A 20,272-nucleotide genomic window follows, 5' to 3' on the forward strand; every position below is an offset into this window, starting at 1 on the left:
AATAACTGTTGCTGTCCCCAGAGTGCTAACAGCACAGGTCAGCTTTCTCTAGAAGTTTTCAAAAGGGCTCATCAACTATGAAGTCAGTAATAGTATTTAATGCTGCCAACTGCACCCCTTGACACTAAGCATCACTGACACAACACCATCGTTGTACAGAAACAGGCAAATATATTAACTTAATGACAGGCCAACGACCCCCTAAGGAATGTGATTATATTGTGCCTGCTCTTGTATAAATGTTAGATGGTACATGCTGTGTTATTACTACTTTTGTTCCCCCTCAAAGACCTTTTGAAGTGTTCAAAGCAAAACATGAGAGAAGACGTGTGCTACCCCAAATCACAAAGGCGATTTACTAACATAAACCAGCCTGGTGCCCACAAAAGCCTCTACTTTCACTTTTCTCACATTGAAAGCAGTGTCCACTGGTTTCAAAAGGCCCTATCAAAACAAAACACTCAAGTCTGAAACACACCAACAGGCAGATATTAGTGAGATCAATTCAGTCTTACACGTTGGTTTCAGAAAGCAAAAAAAACAGGCCTACAGCACAGGCTAATATTATTCTCATTTCCATAGTTTTCTCTACCAAAATTGCCTACGCTTTTCTGGAAACAATGGACTTTCAGAACATAATGCTTGTGATAATGTGTTAAGTTAACAGAGAAAAATGCAAAATTGTATACCTCTCCTCCAGGAACATATATGGTAGCAAGAAATGTACACAGGTAGACAAGGATTGAAAGGTACATTGACAAGGCAAAGGCTGATTTCTCAGAATGGTGGTGTTGTGGATGATTGTTTCTTTTATTTGAAATTTTATTAAAATATTTCATGATTTTTAAAAAATTAAGGGTCAAAGAGAGAGATCACAAATTGTCAGCAAGATGTAGCCCACAACTACTTTTAACAAAGTCATTAACAGTTAACATTTAGGAGACTGTTGCATAAATACTTGAATTTTTAGCTTCTCATGAAAAATTGAAAGACGTGGAAAAACTGGGTCCATGTTCCCACCCGAGCTCAACCAGCCTGAGCTGTGAGGAGACATCTGACCTTTATAAAGGGAGTGCTTGCTAACCAGCTGCCACGGGCCCCCACTCCCCACTCATCTCTATCACTGGCCTATAGGCAACCGCATGTGGGAATCCTGCTGAAGGCACCTGGATTAAGAAAGTTTCCATGACTCCATGCATATTAATGAGCCTTCTCCTTTCTCTCGTTACATCTTTACATTTTGGATGTCCCCTCAGTGGTCAAATTAGAGAATGTCTATATCCGCTTTGAGAAGCTAATTACATAATCTTGGAATATACCTAGTGTAATAAAAATTTGGCAATTGACAAAAACAGAGCAGTCAATCCTGATGATTATAATAATTAGTAATGATAATAAAAACACTTTGGGGACCCAGTTCTCAAATTAATCAACTCTATTAAGCAAATAAACAAGACTTTTGAAAAATTAAATTTAGGGTTAGAACATCTCAGCGTTCTAGTCGCAAAGATTCTCATGGAAACCAAAACCAAAGTGGAATAAGAAGAAGCTGGATATATATTCCATTTGTCTTTGGTCCTTCCCTGCTTCCTTTTAGGCCTAAGCTAGTGGATATGTTTGTGTTTGTCAAACAAGATACATGGTGCTAAATTAGCCCATTCACGGAAGGATAATTAATATATGTTTATCATTTCTAGGGTTCAAATTCAACGCTATGCCACCAAAAATAGCAAGCCACCATAAATGTAAACATAAAATGACTGATACGTTGAAGATGCATGCACATTTAACAGCGTACAACAGAATGATGTGGTTTTCAGGCCTTTTTTTTGGCGGTGGCGGGGGGGCTTGTATTATTGACACCCCACCATGGCCTTTGTAAAGGGAAAATTCTTACCTTGTCAATGGTCCCAGGTCGCCTGAGTCTTGGCTTCCAGCTTCACTGGGAGTGCTCACTGATTTCGAGGAGGGAGACATAGGGGTTGGGACTAAATAATGAAAATAACAGGTATCCCATGTTAAAAAATGCAGCGACTGCACTGGGGAAGAGCAGCGTCAGACAAATCAAAACAAATGGGCCCAAATTAAAGTGGTTGTATGGCCAGGAGAGATTGAGATGGGATAAGGAAAAAAAAACAAAAAAGGAAAGAAAAGAAAAGGAAGAAAGTCAAGTGAATTTTTCATATTTTGGAAATTAAAATTTGAAATGAATTTAGACAGAATTAACTTAGGGATTCTAAGGCCATGTCCACCTTAACAAAGTAAAATGCAGAATCAAAACAGTTATCCAGATAATTCAAGTCAAATCTCTCTCTAGCATGAACTATCCAGATAATTCTAATTCTCCACTTTATTTTGTTAGTATAGATGTGACCTATTAAAAAATAAAATGAGGTGTCTATAAAACTTTAAAAGATTATAAAATAAGTGATTCTAAATAATTTTAAATGGTCACGGGGAGTCAGAAAAGGCTGTTGTATGTCTGCATTTGGAGGGAAATCTATTGTCCATGGAGTATAAACTGCATTTGCTGTGAGAGACTAAGTGACAGATAGAGAAAGGGTAAATGTTGAACCTGATAATTTAAAAATCTCTTTCGAAACAAAGCAAAATGCCAGGCTGCTTTATTTTTACACTTAATTAATAGTTTCATCCCATTGTAATGTTTACTGTGTTTGTGAATTGTGTTCCTTTGCTTCTGGCAGCTCTAGAGAGCACTGCCATGTGCACATAAGTAAACTGCCATTCTGCAGACAGGAGAAGCAAGTTCAAAGATCAAGGTCAGTGCAGGCTGAAAGTCTGAGAGCAAGGATAATAAAGGAAAAAAACTAAAGGAAGTGCAAATCTATTTTTTTTCTCTATCCTTCAGGTACAAGCCAAATGTCCTTCAGATAGAAGCTGCACCAAATAGCCAAGGTGGCTCCAGGCCAGATGAGAACGGGTTCTCAATATCACACATGCCAAAGAAGCCATATGGGCAGAAAGAAACTTCAATACATAGTGTAAATTCCCATTTGGTTTCAATCATGTGCAATTTCCTTTTATTTATTTAATAAGGTAAAGGGTTTAACTATTTTGTCCAAATCCTATAACACAATGGCAGATCTGTCAAGTAACTAGGAATTTTCATGTGGTTCTACAATTAATTCACTGATTACCCTCTGCAATAAGTCAGAGGGTCAGTCGGAGAGATGGATGAAAATTGAAAATGGAGTCCACCCTTGCCAGGGCCCTTTGGCAGGGATGCAGGGATAGTTCAGAATTTGGTCATGGTTTAGGGATGTTTAAACTGTTTTGCTCTTAAGGTTTAATTGCTGGCTTTATGCAGGTTAGGGGAGAATAGATATTCTACTATTGTGTTTAACCACTGTTCACATTGCAGCAGAACTTCAAAGGCTATTCTGAGGCAAAAATATAATTGCAAAGTGTCTAATATATATCACTTGTCAACTAAGTAATAAAAAAATTTGTCAGCTCCTCAAAGAAGGTCCATCACTCAAATATCCCATAGTTTACCTCTTTCATACCACAAAGAAGCTAACAAAATAATCAACGTCTTATTTGGGTTTATTATATCATTGTTAGACATATGATTTTACCTACTACAAACTGAGGTTGAGTATAAAATGCCTTTTCATGGTGTTTTAGTTTTGTGTGTATGTATTAAATTATATTCAGCAATACTTAATAATTTGTATGCTTATGATATATTGCTCTTTTTCTTATTTATAGTGATATAAACACTTGCCATTTTGTTGCACATGGGATAATTTTTATTGTTAATTTAAGTAATTATGGAAATACATGAAATTTTAATATAAAAGCCAATGATGGAAATAAAAGAAGACAAACCATTGATAAAAGGAGACCTGATACTGTATTTATTTATATGTATTACTTTTAAAGTTTTTGTTTTACTATATTGGATATCACGTAGTTTTACAGACACCCTAGGATTACTCTAAAACGTATGGAAAGCAAATGGATAAAGAAAAATAAAATAACTTATCACATGAGTGATATATAGTTAAGTGACAGAGTAAACACATTATGTACAAGTTACCTTCAACACAAATAAAACAAATAGTTCAATATCCAAACCCTGGATAAAATGAGGTCATGGATAATTAACTAGGAGTGAATGAGTTGGAGGAAGGGTGCTGCAGTAAAAATGCGATGAGCAGTGAAACCAAGATATACAACAGAGTCAAAGAAATTTAAACTTGTTAATTAGCTGCTAATCTGTCACCCTTCTAAGTTTTCCTTCCAATTTCCCACCGAGCATTCTATTTTCATCACGGAATAACTATGTCTGTGGTGGTTGTGAAATTCATAACCAGATTCACAGTATTTAGGTTGGCAGAGAGAGGCAGGGACTCAGCAATGAAAATGAAGAACAATTTTTTTTTCTTAATTTTGAGATTTCTTGTATTTACCATGTGGCAACTCATTTAACAAATAACACAGTGGAGAAGGTTGACCGTAGAATCAGCCAATAAGCAGCAAACTGCTAACAACTCTACAACCTGTCCTCCTATTTCCTTCCAGCCCCCTCAATTCCAAAAATAAATACATCTGACCCATAAGCCAAAGCATTTCTTACAAAATAAAAACAAAAACAGACGTAAAAGAATAGTAAATGCTGGACATGGTATATCCCACACAAGTCAAATCTGAGGAAATAGTAACACAAAGCACTTTTAAGTACCTAGAGGGGGCTCCGGCGATATCCCGATGCTTTGCAGCAAAGCCTCTGTCTCTCGGCGTTTGCGATCCAGGTCAGAGTCATCCTGAACTGGTTCTTTCTTCTGCTGCATATCAGCCTACAAAAAGTAGATGCCAGTAAGAAAAGTGAATAACAGAGCTAAAGGCATGCTTTTCCTGGCTGAAACTGAAAATGGTAAATGCATGGCAGCAAACACCAGGCAAAAGCCCTAAATAGATATAATCATGTGTATAAAGGATGAAAAAACATTGTAACTGCTCCATTTAATAATTACTAACCCAGCACTTTCTCCTTTGGTTGAAGGCTTTTTCCTGTCTCTATCACAGGGTATGAGAGTTTTTCTCACTCAGTTTCAGTAGAAACCATCACGGCAAAATACTTCTAACTGGGATGTGATTTAAAAAAAAATTCTGTCTGGTTTTTTAAACCCCCTTGTCCCTTCTGGGAAGACATATTATCAGTTCTTGATGAGTGTGTGTTTGTTATATTCATGGCTCACGTTTGGAATTATGCAAACATGGAATTATTGGGATCTGGCTAAAAAGTAAAATTAGTTATGAAAATCTGTAACTGTACAATACACTATTGTATCAGTAATCTAAGTTTACCATGGTTTAAATAAACCAGGCTAAAATGTTTATTAAAGCATGTGAACAATACTGATGTAAGTATTGTTGCTTAATTCTGATTTTCATAGGCTTCCATTATACATATTAACTCAAAGGAGAAAATTATCGTGTAGAAAAATACAAAACAAAAAATCATTTAGGAGAGAGACATTCTTTCCCCAAGTTCTATCTTAAAAACACATCTTGTCTGAGCCTCTTATAGTCAGATCCTATGCCCAGTTTGTCTTTTTATAGGATAGCGACAAGTCAAAATACAGGTTAAAGAAGGTTAGTGGTGGAATTCTGGGGGGAATTCTCAGGTCTCTTTTCTTTTTCATAACACAATTACTACTTAAGACAAGGCATTTGCCCCACATCTGAAACACGATAACATCCTGTTTGATGTGCAGCTACCTCACGACAAGGCTTTGCGAATTTACAGGCGTGAAGTTGTCTTAGAGCTTGTCAAAAGCCAATTATCCAGTTATCAGACACACCTTTCTCCCCAGGGGCAAGCTGGGCTCCCTGACAGACACATTACCTCTTTCAGGAGTGCAAAGTACATTTCAAAGCAGTGAAGCATAATTTCTGCTGTGGCATCTAAAGCAGAAAGAGTTCATGCAACCTTGACTTACTCCCAGATGGTAACCTACACCCCAATTATAAGTAAAATGCATCTTTGCACATAGTGCTAGGCTCAAGGCTTCTGTTATTATTCGCCTCAGGCTTAAAATGCAGTCATATGTTTGAAGTCTACCTGTCATCAGAGGGAAAACTGCCATTATGGGGATCGATAAGGGCTAATGAGGATATTAGAAGATTCAGGCACTCTCATGTAACCCAAAATTCTGAAGCGGCAGTTTAATCTTGGAAGATATCAAAGTTCACGTTCTTTCCCAATTTTAACATTTAAACTAGCAAGTTCCAAAGTTTATGCATACAACAGAGGCAAAGACAGAACTAAGATAAGAAAAAGGACCTTGCAAAGTGAGGATCTATTTCAGTATTCACACACCATAAAGTTAAAAAAAGGACTGAAGGGAAAGGGGGGAAATGAAAGAAAAGGGAATTACCACTGCCACTGCTAAAATACAAATGAAAAAACGAAGATAAGCACAATTCATCTCAGGAAGCCAATACAGAATAGCATGGTTTTACAGTGAAGAGTTAAGCCATAACTGGACTGTCAGCTTCACTGAGAGCAGATAACGTGTTTACTCTGTTCAGCACTATATCCACACATCCAGATCAAGGCTTGACACAGTTGATGCACAATTATCAATAAAAAATGTGTTGAATGAATGAATATTCTGCCTTTGGTAATTGCTATTCTATAGCTATAGAATCTAAGAATTACACACCATTCAGAGCAGTTTCCACCAGCTATATCCCATTCAGTAAGCCCCTTTACAACACCACTGTGAGAAGGAGTCATCTAAGTTTCCAGTGAGCCAGTGCTCGTAACAAAGCCACTTTTCCTCATCCTTTCAACAAAAACTTATTTAAGGACAACGGATTGCCGGTGGTAATGAACGCGAGAGGTTCTAATGGAGCTTATATAGAGTGAACAGAAAAAGATCTGTCTAATCTTTTCCTTTTGAATAAACTTAGGGCATAATATCTATAACCTTCTGTCATGTATGTCCTATGCAGAAAGGCACAGAATCTGTTTTTTTTTAATTTATTCCAACTTTAATCATTTTTTAAAATAAATTTATCTATTTTTTTATATTTATTTTTGGCTGCGTTGGGTCTTCGTTGCTGCGCGCAGGCTTTCTCTAGTTGCAGCGAGAGGTGGCTACTCTTCGTTGCGGTGCGCGGGCTTCTCATTGCGGTGGCTTCTGTTGTTGCGAAGCAGGGCTCTAGGCGTGTGGGCTTCAGTAGGTGTAGCACGTGGGCTTCAGTAGTTGTGGCTCATGGGCTCTAGAGCACAGGCTCAGTAGTTGTGGCGCAGGGGCTTAGCTGCTCCGCGGCATGTGGGATCTTCTCGGACCAGGGATCGAACCTGTGTCCCCTGCATTAGCAGGCAGATTCTTAACCACTGCACTATCAGGGAAGTCCTAACTTTAATCATTAAGCATTCAAAAAACATATTAGAACATAAACCGTGTGTCAACATGCATGGCCAGACACTGTGCAAAAATAGCACACCCGAACTCCACCTCCAATGTGTCACTCCCACAATACAAGGTGTCTCTACAACTCATTCTCTGCCTTCTGCCTTTTTTAATTCTTAAGGAAACAGACAATATAATGACAAATATTAGTAAGGATAAATGTCCATCTAGACGTAACAGAAGCTTAGGAAAGCTATCAACACTCAAAGTTGACCAGGAAAAATGCAAAGTTAGGTAACTGGGGCTTATTGGAAATAAAGGCAGTTCCTAACTGTTACCAACTAGCACCTTAAACTAAACAATGTGTTACTTCATCCAAGACAGTTATACCAAGCCCTAATCATGAAACCTCTGGTTTTTTCCAAGTAAATACTACAGAGTCCTAATACATTTTAATGACTCAACAAGGAGTTTTTGCGTACTAGTAATTTAAAATATGCTCGGTGTCTCTCCCAGCAAATGGTATTTCTGTTTGTGAAGAGTCATCACAGCTGAGACCCAGAGAGGGTATGTGAAGAAAGAAAATTTGTCAGCCGAGAATTGTCAGTCATTTTTCCAAAGACAGCTGCATAGCTGTTAGACGAACAAGTGAGGAAAGGTCGGAAAGCCTCTGTCCATCTTACCTTGCAGCAATTTGGCAGAAGGCCAAGGACACGACAAAATTTCAGGGTGGCCTCATTAAGCACACCTCATTGCTTTAAAGCCAATTTTTCATGACATCGGCTCTGTGTCTTAAATGGTGACCACTATATTTATTTTAAAATCAGATTTCATCCATAATACCACAACCAAGAAAGCAGTTGACATCCAAAGACGCACAGAGTGTAATTTTATACATCTACACAGTTTTCTGGATTCTGTAGAGACAACCAACCTGGGTGGTCCCAATTCACACTAGTTTTCAGTCACGGCAAAAAACTGTCACTCAGATTAGCATTAAAGAGCATTTCGCTTCCTTTTTATTCTAAACTTGTTTTATTTAAAATATAAGCCTAAATAAAGTTTGAAAATAGCAAACTTCTAAGCTTAAGGCTATTTCTAACTCTCTACAAACAACACAAAAACCAGAAAATCTTAAACTTAGGAGTCAATGACCGTGGCCAGTTAACTAGAGCATTCCACAGACTCAGGATCTGAAGCTTCCAAGGAAATTTGCAGAAAAAAATTCCGGTCCTTGGAAAGAATGTCTGTGACCAGCATCTCAGACCTGCCCTAACTAGTTTAGGTGCTCATTCATTCATTCACTCGTTAATTCTATAACCCTTTATTGAAGTCCTACTGTGTGGCAGGATCTGTGCTGGACATTGACTCAGTGATGAAAAAGTACAACCCTGTCCCCAAAAGCTTGTGCTCTATTAGGAGAAAAAGACAAATGAACAAGCAAATGGTGCTAAATAATTTGATAAGGTCAAGGACAGGGTACAGGACTAACTCAGTCATGTGTTAGAGAAAGGTATTAGAGAAGGCTTTCCAGAGGAAGAGACATCTGAGATGAGAACTGAAAGACATGTGGCTAACAGAACAGCAAAAGCCAAGGGAAGAGAATATTCATAAACTTCCTGTCAACAGACAGCATGGCCCATAAGGTGAAATGTAAGAAGCTGAGTCTGGCTGTAATGTGGATTTAGGGAAAAAGGAGATGGAACGGAAAGGGGAGAGCTATAGTGCCTGTCTAGGACCCATGATCAGTGTAAGCTGGAGAAGGGGTGTGAAAGAATGACCACAGGTTTCTGATTTGGACAACTGGCTTGGCTGGAAGAGGGGGTCCTTCCTGAGACTGGAGATAAAGGGGGACCACTTCTGAGGCTTAGCCCCCAGGGGCATAAGAGCATTTGAAAAAGAAGGATCAGAAGAGATTATTTCCAGGTTTCTTTCAGCTACAAAATGCCATCATGCCAGGAAACTAGGGGCCTTGAATTATAAGACCCTTCTAATAATGGGGCATTTTTGAATAATGGCCTCCCTAGCATTGATCCTGACGAATGTATGCAGCCGTTCTACAGGCCCCATTTAGGGCCCATCTCAGGAGCAGAGTAACAGCTGTTTCTTACCAACGAGATCCTCTGCGTCTTTCACTGCTCTACATCATCTCCTTGGATCCTCACAGAACTCCATGAGGAAGGACCCACTCTTCTCTCCATTTTACAGAAGGGAAACCAGGTTCAGAGAGGTCCCAGACTCACTCAAGGCCATTCTGCGAAGCGCAGAGCCAGGTTTCCTAGCCACATTCAACTTGAAAGCCTCTGTATAACCACTGAGTTCTACTGCCTCTGTCTTACAACACTGGCTTCTCAGAACAAACCAAGTCATCATAGTCTGACCCAAGAAAAGATCTTTTGTCGGGGAGATGGGCTGTAGAGGGACAGGACTGAAAGCCAGGGCACACCTTCAGGATGATGCAGTTCAGTGGATCCCAAAATCTGGTCCTATTTAGATATTTCAAATCAGAGACTCTGGGGAGGGGAGGCTGGGATTCTATATTGCCATGGGACTCCAAGGAGCAGAGTCAGGCTTCAACCACCCTGTCAATTTAGAAATGAGGAAACTAAGACTATGTAAAACTTTAATTCCAGAACTAGGTAGAGGCCCAGGAAGGCCCAGAGTCCAGGTGTTCCACACTCTCCACCACCTGCCGTCCCCAGTCTGCCAGGGCTCTGTCTGTTGTGTAACACGCTAAATCCCCATCAAAGCTGCGTGGTATAGGAACAAAAAGGGCGGCCTGTTTCTACCAGTCTTGTTTGCCTGTAATTTCCCCCCAAAATGTGTAAAATGACAAGGATGAAGCAGACAGCATAATTTGGAACCAGATTTCCCATATCACTTCGCATTTTGTGGTAATTCTATGGAATTCAAGTTGGATATTAGAATGTCAGTTTAAAAGGAAACCGGTTATTAGTAAAGGATAACAGGTGCTTTAAAACTACAGTAAGTGTTGACATTTGAAGGAAAGGGAGCATAATAACTTAATGCTTTTTTTGGCTTTGCATGGAAATGAATAGCCATTCCTTGTCAATTCTCACCTCTACTTCACTCAAGACTGCATATGTAACAGCAAAGATCTGTGAAGGAAAAACATTACGCTCACTGTCAAGGACAAATAAACTATGACATCCATCAAAGTGTAATGGTACCAAGAGAAGCAAGATACCAGAAGGCTAGAGAACAACTGCAGTTATGTTTTACTTTGTTGGAAAATAATTGTTAGAAACCTTTTTACCTTGTTCTCCCCGCCTTATAGTACGAAATAGCACTTAGCTTGTAAGGCATCAAAGCACATTCTTCTTTTCGTTTAAAGAAAAATTCTGAGTAGGGAAGCAGCTCTGGTTTGTATACACACAAGCATATCACTCTGTATGTAGTTTCCTTCTTAGAAAACTACTCAAAAATATCTGTGGCATCTGGTTTTTGTACAAGATGTGGGCTATTTCTACACCACCACAACAAACTGGAGAATTAAAAATAAACTATTTGTTGGATTCTGATAGTAGAAAAAAACATGATATGGCAGCAAGGCATTGAATTGGGAATCAAGGGTCCTGGATTCGGGTCTAGCAGGCAGAAAAGCTACATTTCACCTCTGGGTTTCTGCTGCTTTGTTGGCATAAAGAAGGGCCTTAATGGAAGGGCTCTAAAATCTCTTCTAGATTTAACATCTCATATAGCAGGGTCTACTACACTATCCACCCCCTTACCAAGGGAGAAAAATGCAGCTTTCCCTTTACCAGACCTAGGATTCTTATCTACCCTGAAAAAAATATACACTTAAGAAATCATGGTAGTGGGATGAATTGGGAGATTGGGATTGACATATATACACTAATATATATAAAATAGATAACTAATAACCTGCTGTATAGCACAGGGAACTCCACTTTGCTGTATAATAGAAACTAACACAACATTGTAAAACAACTATACTCCAATAAAAAAAATTTTTTTTATTAAAAATAAATAAATAAATTGATGGAAAATACTTTTAACTTTAAAAAAAAAAGAAAAGAAATCATGGTAATCCACTGGCATCATTGTCTATTTTTCTCCTAAAATGTTCTGGCCAGTAGTTTTTTTAAAACCTTCCCTTGACATTATCACTTATTAAGTAGTAACTATATCCTAGGTATTGTTAAGTGCTTTATAAGATTAACTTTTTTAATCCTCATGATCAGACAAAATAAACACACTGCTATTCCCATGTTAAGCATAGAGAACAGACACAGAAAGGTTATGCAATTTCTAACAATAGCGATATCACAGACCACTTTCAGGGTTCTATTCAAGTCTGGGGTAAACCAGGGGTTTGGGACCTCTGGACCAAATGCTATCTACCATTTATGTGGTGCCTGGCCACTACATGGCAGATGTCAATGACTTTACTACTCTGAGTATGTAGACATCACTCATGTTATTCAGGTATTATAAAAGCATTCTTTTACAGGGTCCTCTTTATCCGTTTGACCAGCCTCTCGGAATCAAGTGATTCTTGATTCTTTCCCCCTACCCCCCAACACCCCAGCACCCAGTACTTACCTCTTTCTTTTTCCTCTCCTCTTCCTTCCGTTTCTTCTCTTCTCTTATCTGTGCTAAGCGCTGTTTTTTGCGCTCTAGCTCAGCTTTTAAGTCACTTTTGTCAGACATGTTGGTTTCCTTGGAGCAAAAGAGGAAAAAAAGTGAATATACACACATAACTTCTCTCTATTATCATCGCAAGGATCATTCAAAAGGAAATCAAGCTTGAAAACAGAACTTTCTGGCAATAACAGATTGTATACCTTAGCCTCTGTTGATGAATCAAATAAGTTAGATCTGGTCTCCCTCTATATAAAATCTTCCCTTTTCATGTACACATAAATATTTGAAAAAATGCAATGTTATAGTCTATTCTGGTCTGAAGAATAATAGCAACTTACTTCAGAATAAGTAACACATTTTCTGTACAAGTTTCTTAACAAGTAAACAAAAAGTAAATAATAAGAGAATCAAAAAAGAACCATCACCATGACTTCCAATTTAGACGACAATGGACCAATTCATCCCCACACTGAGAAAAGAAAATAGGCTGTCATAAACTCTTAGACACATGGCCTGCTCAAATTTCTATGGGCTCAACAAACATTCCTCCACTGAGACTGGGCACATGGAGATTTCATTTTGCCTAATATTATATGCATCAGGGAAGACAGCCACTGAAGACCTAACATGTTTTTGTTTTTTTTTTGACCTAACATGTTAATCTTCTTTTCCTGTAAAACTCCTCCTGAACTGTCACAATTAATTTCATCTCCAGTACAAACCTATTTCTATAAAACTTTCATTTGCATACTGAATGCAATATTGCTTATCCTGGCACTTTCCCTTTTCAAAGCAAAAGATATTTGTGAACACATGAATGAGGAGACAACACCATGGCAAGTTCTTGGGACAATTTATCTGAACAAGATTTTTAATGTTAATGGTGATGATGATCCTAGTGGTGATGGTGCCAGAAATTTCAAATAAAATGAGTTTGGAGAAGATTCTCACCAATCATCAATGATTATATTTGCCTCTTTTCTGCTCCCAACTGGAAACTAAGAAAATGGAGACACTGAGACATGAAGAACTCCTCTCTGACCCAAATTCCTAAAATAAAGTAAAAAAAAAAAAAACTAACCATAAATGTCACGAGTATTCATTTGCATATGACTTGTATGCAACTATGATGAATATATAATGTGTCCCTGAGTAGATGACAAAATGAGGGAAGGCAAAAAAAAGCATACAAAGCAATGAAAAATCTTCAAACTTCCTGTCACTGTCTTTACAAGGTAATCAAGAACCTGCAGTCACCCTAAGACACTTTCAGATGAACACACACAGTTGGGAAGTGTACTGTGTTCCTACTGTCCTACATTCTTGCTCATAATGTGCTGGCAAAGATTTGTGAAATAATAGCAATAATCATCATGATAATCAATCTCTGCTATTCATGATCATGCTCTTCATTTTTCAACAAATATGTGTTGAATATTTAATCTGTGCTAGGCATTCTCTAAGGTATCGAGTACAAAGATGAGCAGAGCCAGATTCTTTCCTTCAAGGAATGCATAACTCAACTTTGTGAGCATGTGGTGTGGCTGGAAATGCTCCTTGAGAGATCAGCTTACTGATTACTGAGTGCCAGATACTTTACATTTATTATCACATTTAATTACAACAATCCAAGGAGACCACTATTATTATGAATGCCTTTTTCACAATTCAGATAAAGGAGACTCAGCAAGACCTAAGACTGCATAGTCCATACATGGAAGGACTTCAGTTCAAGCACGTCCGTGCTCTGCACTACTACACTCCACTGATCGCCAATGTACAAGTTCAGAGGGGATGCAGAACAAGAGAATAATCAAGATCTGGTGGAGTGGGCGAGGGTGAGCTTTAGGGAAGAAGTGGAATTTGAACTGGATATGGAAGGAGGTCAGGAACTAGCACAGGAAAGGGAGACAGAGACACACAAAGGCCTGCAGAAGAGAGAACCAGCAGGCTGTGTACAAGAGACGCAGATGAATCCAAGTCAAGAAATACAAACTTTAGTTGGTAAGAATGGACCTGTGGAGGCAAGTGGCAAAGACTTGAAAATACAGAAAAGTGAGTTCCATTGGGTGTAAAGAGGGTTGGGAAATCAGCAGCTCTTTGAAAGAGAAAAGTGACAAAACAAAAACAGAATACAAATTTGCTTAAGTCTATTCTTGTCCCTGCCTGGGAAACAGATAGGAGCAGAAACGAGAAATACGCAAGCTGCGGGGAGGCTGGTGCCAACATCTATCTGGGTCGATTGCACCTGCACCAGGATGGTAGGTGAGTGTGGAGACAGAATGTGCTGGGAATGTGGACTGAAGAGAGCCCGGCTAAGAAGGAAGACGTGACTCTTGGTAGCCTTTAGATGTGGAAGCAAATGAGAAAGATTCAGTAACAATTCAACTTTGAGACTGTCAAGAGGATGTCAGTGAAACTGGGAAGAGAAGGCAAATAAGGAAGTGATGAAAAAACTTTCAGTGTGTCATAATTTAAGTGTCAACAGGACTTCTGAGCAGAAAGAACGCAGAGATACAACACTGCAGGTGGGATGAGAAGCTGGATGGGCACTGGGGAACGCAGAGATACAACACTGCAGGTGGGATGAGAAGCTGGATGGGCACTGGGGCTGTGGGATGGAGCGTGAAGGCTCCTGCCAAGGCCTATTTAAACCTGAGTCACAAATTCATTGTCCTACAGGTGCCAAGTAGATAACTGGGGAAACAAAGCAGTGACTGAGGCCAGCCAGAGAGGAAACATTCTGCCTGCAGGAAGCAGCTCTATCTGGTTCCAATTTGATGGTTGACATGGAAGAACATGGACCCAAGCAGTTAGATCTGATTTTTTTCCCCAAGAGAAGCCATAGAACTGATAAAAGTAACATTTACCACTAAAACACTGTTAGCCAGTAATTTTCAACACCAAAAATCCTGACAGGAGAAAACTAGAACCTAATTCCAGAAGGCATCTGAGAAGTTACATATATTCTTCCCCAATGGGGGCCAATCTGATCTATGTTTTCCATATTTTTCTGCTGTCAAAAATGAAATGTCTGATCAGAAAAATTACTGTTAAAGCAATAGCTATGTCATCCTATGTTGAAAGCAGCCAGTGGAAACTTCTTAGAAAAACTTTAGAATTCTCTAAGAAGTTTCCCTCTCCTCCACATTCCCTAACTTTTATCTCCCTTTCCCAGTCCATCAAAAGTATCTGGCATGGACACACTGAAGGAACTGCATTTCCAGAGAGACACATCAAGAGGGCTTGAAAATGGGCAGTCATGACAGCAAAATGGAAGAAGCCTCACGAACACACCTCACTCACACACACACAGCATGAAGAGTTGGAGGCTCTGTTTAGCTGCAACATGTTTCCAGATAAAAACCTCCAGAGAGAACTTGCTTTAAAACTCAACCTACCGGCGTCAACAGTAAAGCGAATGCACGCCGAGCCACCTCCGGCAGTCTACTTGCTCACCATCAAGGGACACAAGTGCAGCAGATGCTGACTCAGCCCATGCCATTAAGACCGTTTGTTCTACCAGATCAGAAGCTGCATTTCAAAAAAGATTGCCCAGGTGATTCCTATGCTCACTGAAGTTTGAGAAGCTCCAGAGCAGAGGATTTCTGGTTATCTACCTGATCCAGATTTCTGATTCTATGACTACAGGAGAACTTTAAAACAAATTTTGGGGGCTTCCCTGGTGGTGCAGTGGTTGGGAAGCCGCCTGCCAATGCAGGGGACACGGGTTTGAGCTCTGGTACAGGAAGATTCCCACATGCTGCAGAGCAACTAAACCCGTGCACCACAACTACTGAGCCTGCGTCCTAGAGCCCACGTGCCACAACTACTGAAGCCCGCGCGCCTAGAGCCCGTGCTCTGCAAAGAGAAGCCACCACAATGAGAAACCCATGCACCACAACAAAGAGTAGCCCCCGCTCGCCACAACTAGAGAAAGCCCGTGCGCAGCAATGAGGACCCAGTGCGGCCATAAATAAATAAATAAACAAACAAACAAATAAATAAATTTATGTTAAAAAAAAAAAGTACCTGGCATGACTTCAGTTACATATTACGGTTGTTAAAGAGTAAACCATGTAATAGAACATCCTGTATTTGTTGTGATTTTCTTGCGAAGGACTTCATTCAACAGTGGGAAGTAACGTGTATTCTCAGTACATTTCTGCAAAGGGCAAAGGTCTTCTTAAAATTGATAAATGTGTCTGACAATGTTGGTCATTTAAGTTGGTGTTACCAGCCATAGAGCCAATATTTTAAAAATAAACAACAATAACACCAAGGGAACTTTAAAAAAATTATGTTACATAGTGACGTTTCAAATAACACTTCACTTTTTAAAGGCAGTAGAAGCATAACGTTAAAAGACAGCTATAGAGAGTACCTTCCACTTACTGATTTTTGGATCTATTCCAAACTAGACACTTTGCATCAACAGCTGGGAGAATAAGAAGTCTCAAGAGAACACCTTGTAAAGGGTTTGGAAAGTACACATTAGAGTAAATGAATGGGCCTTTTACACACAGTGAAATGGCTTAAATAGTGGCACTAAATGCAGTGTCAGCACTGAACTCCATAGGCTTTCCCGGGGGGGCTTGCCAGTCTGACCCACTAAATCTCCCTGCACATTAAACAAAGCAAATCGAGGAGCAAAGAATGGGGGACATGAGTTATAGAGCTTCCTGGGGCTAATGTAGGTCATTGCAAAGGCAATTTTGGTGCTCCCAGTTTAAGAAAATAAGAGTCAAAGCTACCTGCTGCTAATTATTGCTCACTTGCTGCACACACATAAAAAGCTGGTCTCTTTCATTTACAAATGGCAAGGGGTCAAGTAGATAAATCAAACCCACCTCTAGGTGTATATCGCCTCCCTGTCTGATCATCCACCTACTCTCCCACCCACCAGCCAACTACAGCCCAACTCTACCCTGGCTTAGGAACACTTACAGCTGTCTCGCCCCAGCTCCATCCATGCCGGGGTCAGTTGATGCACTGTTTATGATGCCTGCCCAGCTCTCCTCCTAGCAGAGTCCCATGTTCTGAATTTGCTTTCCAGCGGTGACATTCCTTTTGCCCACATTCTCTCACAACCTACCTGCACTTGCCCGATTCATGCTCCTATTCCCTCCCACGTCTGCATCTCAGCTCTTGCTCTCCTGCAAGTTCTCCAGCTATCACTGAGTACAATCCCATGTCACCTCTTTTTTTTTCTTTTCTCATCCTCCAAATTACCCCTACCTGACAACAGAAATCTCAACAGCTACTCCATTTACTCTGGACTCCATACCCTAATTCCCAACTGTAACTTTTTTCAAATTTAAACTCCCTACTTCTGATTTCCCTCTTTTCCCCTGGTTCACCTTATATCCCCTTGTTTCACTAGGACTCATCTCCATCCATCCTCCCAAGTGTTTCAGTTCTCACATCTTTTGTTTAAGCCCATCTTTGAGCTCAGTAAACTGCCATCGTTATCATCCAAGTAAATGAATCAATATAAGTCAAGAGCTTAATACTGTGCCTGGCAAATATTAAACACCTAAGAAAAGTTGTTTGTCCTCTTCCTCCTTCTCTTTCTGCCCCTCTTCCCCTTCCTCCTCCTCCTCTTTTTCTACTATTATTATTAGTATTACTATTTTTTACCTGGCAAACTCTTTCCCCCAACTCCACCCTAATTCAATATCCAAAACCATCACTCGAAATTCACTGCAAAGGATCTAAACCTAAAAAAAACTTTAACAAAAAACAAACAAAACAAATCAAGCTCATAGACACAGAGAACATATTGATGGTTCTCAGAGCTGGGGGTGAGGGGATGAGTGAAATGGGCGAAGGTACAAACTTCCAGTGAGAAAACAAATAAATCATGGGGATGTAACATACAGCATTGTGACTATAGTTAATAACACTGTACTGCATATTTGAAAGTTAAGAGAGTGTATCTTAAAAGTTCTCAACCCAAGAAAAAAAATTATATAACTATGTATGGTGACAGATGTTAAACTAGACTTATTGTGATCATTTCACAATATGTACAAATATCAAATCATTATGCTGTACACCCGAAACTAATATAATTTTTATGTCAATCATACCATAATAAAAATAAATTAAATATTAAAAAGTTACAGTGAGAAATACATTAAAGGTATAGCATGCTTCTCAATCTAAATGGGTTATAAAATGGAATGCATGTGGTTAAAGAGATGTGACTCAAAGAAAAAAATATTTTTAAACAATTAAATGTAGTCATTTAATAGTAGTAAAATTCTTCTCCATTTTTCTGTTGAACATAGGGATTATATATCAAGCTGTCCCAGGCAGGCATCCTCCCCTATCTTACCCACTTCCCCCAGAGGATGGAGAAGCACATGGAGAAATGGTTTCTTCTCTAGTTAAGAAGTTAGTTACAGGGAGGGTCACTCCTGCTGTTCCATCATAAAAATGTCTCACAGTCCTAAGTCTCAAAGAGGAAAGAACCGAGAGAGGAAGGAAGGAGGAAAACATGAGAGAGCAACATGGACACTCAGGAAGGTAAAAACAAAAGTCATCTCACACCTGCCCTTTTCTTCCCAGTTCACCCTGCATCTCCTTCACATTTCTTACTCCACACACATCCGTAAAGAAAGGAAAATGCTCGACTTTTCTTGAACCCAACAATGAGACCCATCACCTTCATTTCTATTTCTGCACATATGGTCATGGGATGGTTTGATCCTGTTTAGAACCAAGCGTCTAACAGAGGAGAAGCAAAGGGTTTAGCTCTGTTTATACAGCTGCCAAGCAACAGAACCTCCTGAGGCTTAGCTTTTCAACCGTCTAGATCTCTATTTCCTTTCAGTTGTCTAAGTTGGCAGCAGTTTGAGATTCCATTTCTAATGCTGGCACATGCAAATGTATTTTTAAGCCTAAAGTCAGAATCCTAGGAGGTTTAAGTCATTGCCCAGCTGTTTCCAGACGCATTGAAAAAACTACCTAGAAACAAGTTATCTTTTCCTGCCTAAAAACAATTGTTCCTGTCAGCTCTTCACTATCAGCTATTGAACTTCTCATCTGCCACTAGGTACATGTAAGAAATTTGATCTTTCACAACCTCCTTCCACCTGCCTGGCTTCTTATACAATATAGCTGCCTCCTTCCACTTGGATGGGAGGCCAAGGGATGAATGGGACCACAACCATTTTTACAGCTATATCACACTGTCAATAAAAAGAGGGTAAGAGAAATCTCAGAGGGAGTTGGCTGGTGAAAGATGTGGGAGGGTTATATGCTAAATTTGTACAGCTGTCAGTATACTGGGAAAACAAACATTTTGATAAAATCCATCTCATGGGGGGTGCCCAGGCCTCGTCTACTCATATTGTAGATGAGTTCTCAAACGTTTGGTCTCAGCATCCCTTGAGACTCTTAAAAATTATTAGTGACCTCAAAGAGCTTTTGTTTATGTGGGTTACATCTACTAACGTTAACCATGTTAAAAATTAAAACTGATAAAACTTTAAATATCTCATAATTAATTCTATAATAACAACACTAACCTTTTACTTAACATAAAACTTTTATGAAAAAATAGGCACACTTTCCAAGACAAAAAAAAAATCATAAGAAGAGGGTATTTCTTTTATATTTTCACTTCTCTTTTTAATATCTAGCTTAAAAGAAGTCAACTGGATTCTTACAGGTGTTTGTGCATTCAATCTGTTGTGATGTGCTATTTTAGTTGTAAAGAAAATCTGGTCTCACATGAATGTGTATTCTGAAAAACAATTAGTATTTGAATAGCCTCTCGAAGTAATTGTGGATATTCTTTGATATTACACCAAAAATCAACAAATGGCAGTTTCCTAAAGTAAAGTTGCAATCTGAACATGAAACCACACCAATGAACTTTCTGTACTTTGTTACATTAAAATCCATTGGTCTGTTTTAAACTTTGAATGAATCTTTTATTCACGTATGATTTTATAACATTATGCATTGGTTATTTAGAAAATTATGCAGACTTCTCAAATACTGACACATTCCATTGTACAATATCCAAAAATCACATGTGGTACTATCATTACCAAACTCTTCAGAAGGGTCTTTAGGTATGGTAAAGCTGTTCAACTCATGGTGGCAGATATAAGTTCCCCAAAACTCTAATTTTTGCTTGAAGCTCAAATTTTATCATTAGCAACAAATATTGTCAATTGTGTTCTTGAAGTGGCAAGCTCACATCACTGACTTTTGAGAAAATTTCTGCCAAATAGCCA

General features: G+C 39.1%; 1 protein-coding gene across 2 annotated transcripts in view; it reads right to left on the reverse strand.

Annotated features, from left to right (window-relative positions):
* The window catches only part of DYNC1I1 (dynein cytoplasmic 1 intermediate chain 1), a 333,523-nt gene that overhangs the window by 280,113 nt on the left and 33,138 nt on the right, over positions 1-20,272 (reverse strand). For both annotated transcript variants that reach the window (XM_061197769.1, XM_061197770.1), the window contains exons 2-4: positions 11,979-12,095; positions 4,709-4,823; positions 1,898-1,988 (exon numbers count right to left, since the gene is read on the reverse strand). In XM_061197769.1, the coding sequence (XP_061053752.1) occupies positions 1,898-1,988; positions 4,709-4,823; positions 11,979-12,086 (314 nt within the window). In that variant the 5' untranslated portion in view covers positions 12,087-12,095. The remainder of the gene's footprint in view (positions 1-1,897; positions 1,989-4,708; positions 4,824-11,978; positions 12,096-20,272) is intronic.

The sequence above is a fragment of the Eubalaena glacialis genome, chromosome 8 (genome assembly GCF_028564815.1).
Source record: "Eubalaena glacialis isolate mEubGla1 chromosome 8, mEubGla1.1.hap2.+ XY, whole genome shotgun sequence".
Lineage (NCBI taxonomy): Eukaryota > Metazoa > Chordata > Mammalia > Artiodactyla > Balaenidae > Eubalaena > Eubalaena glacialis.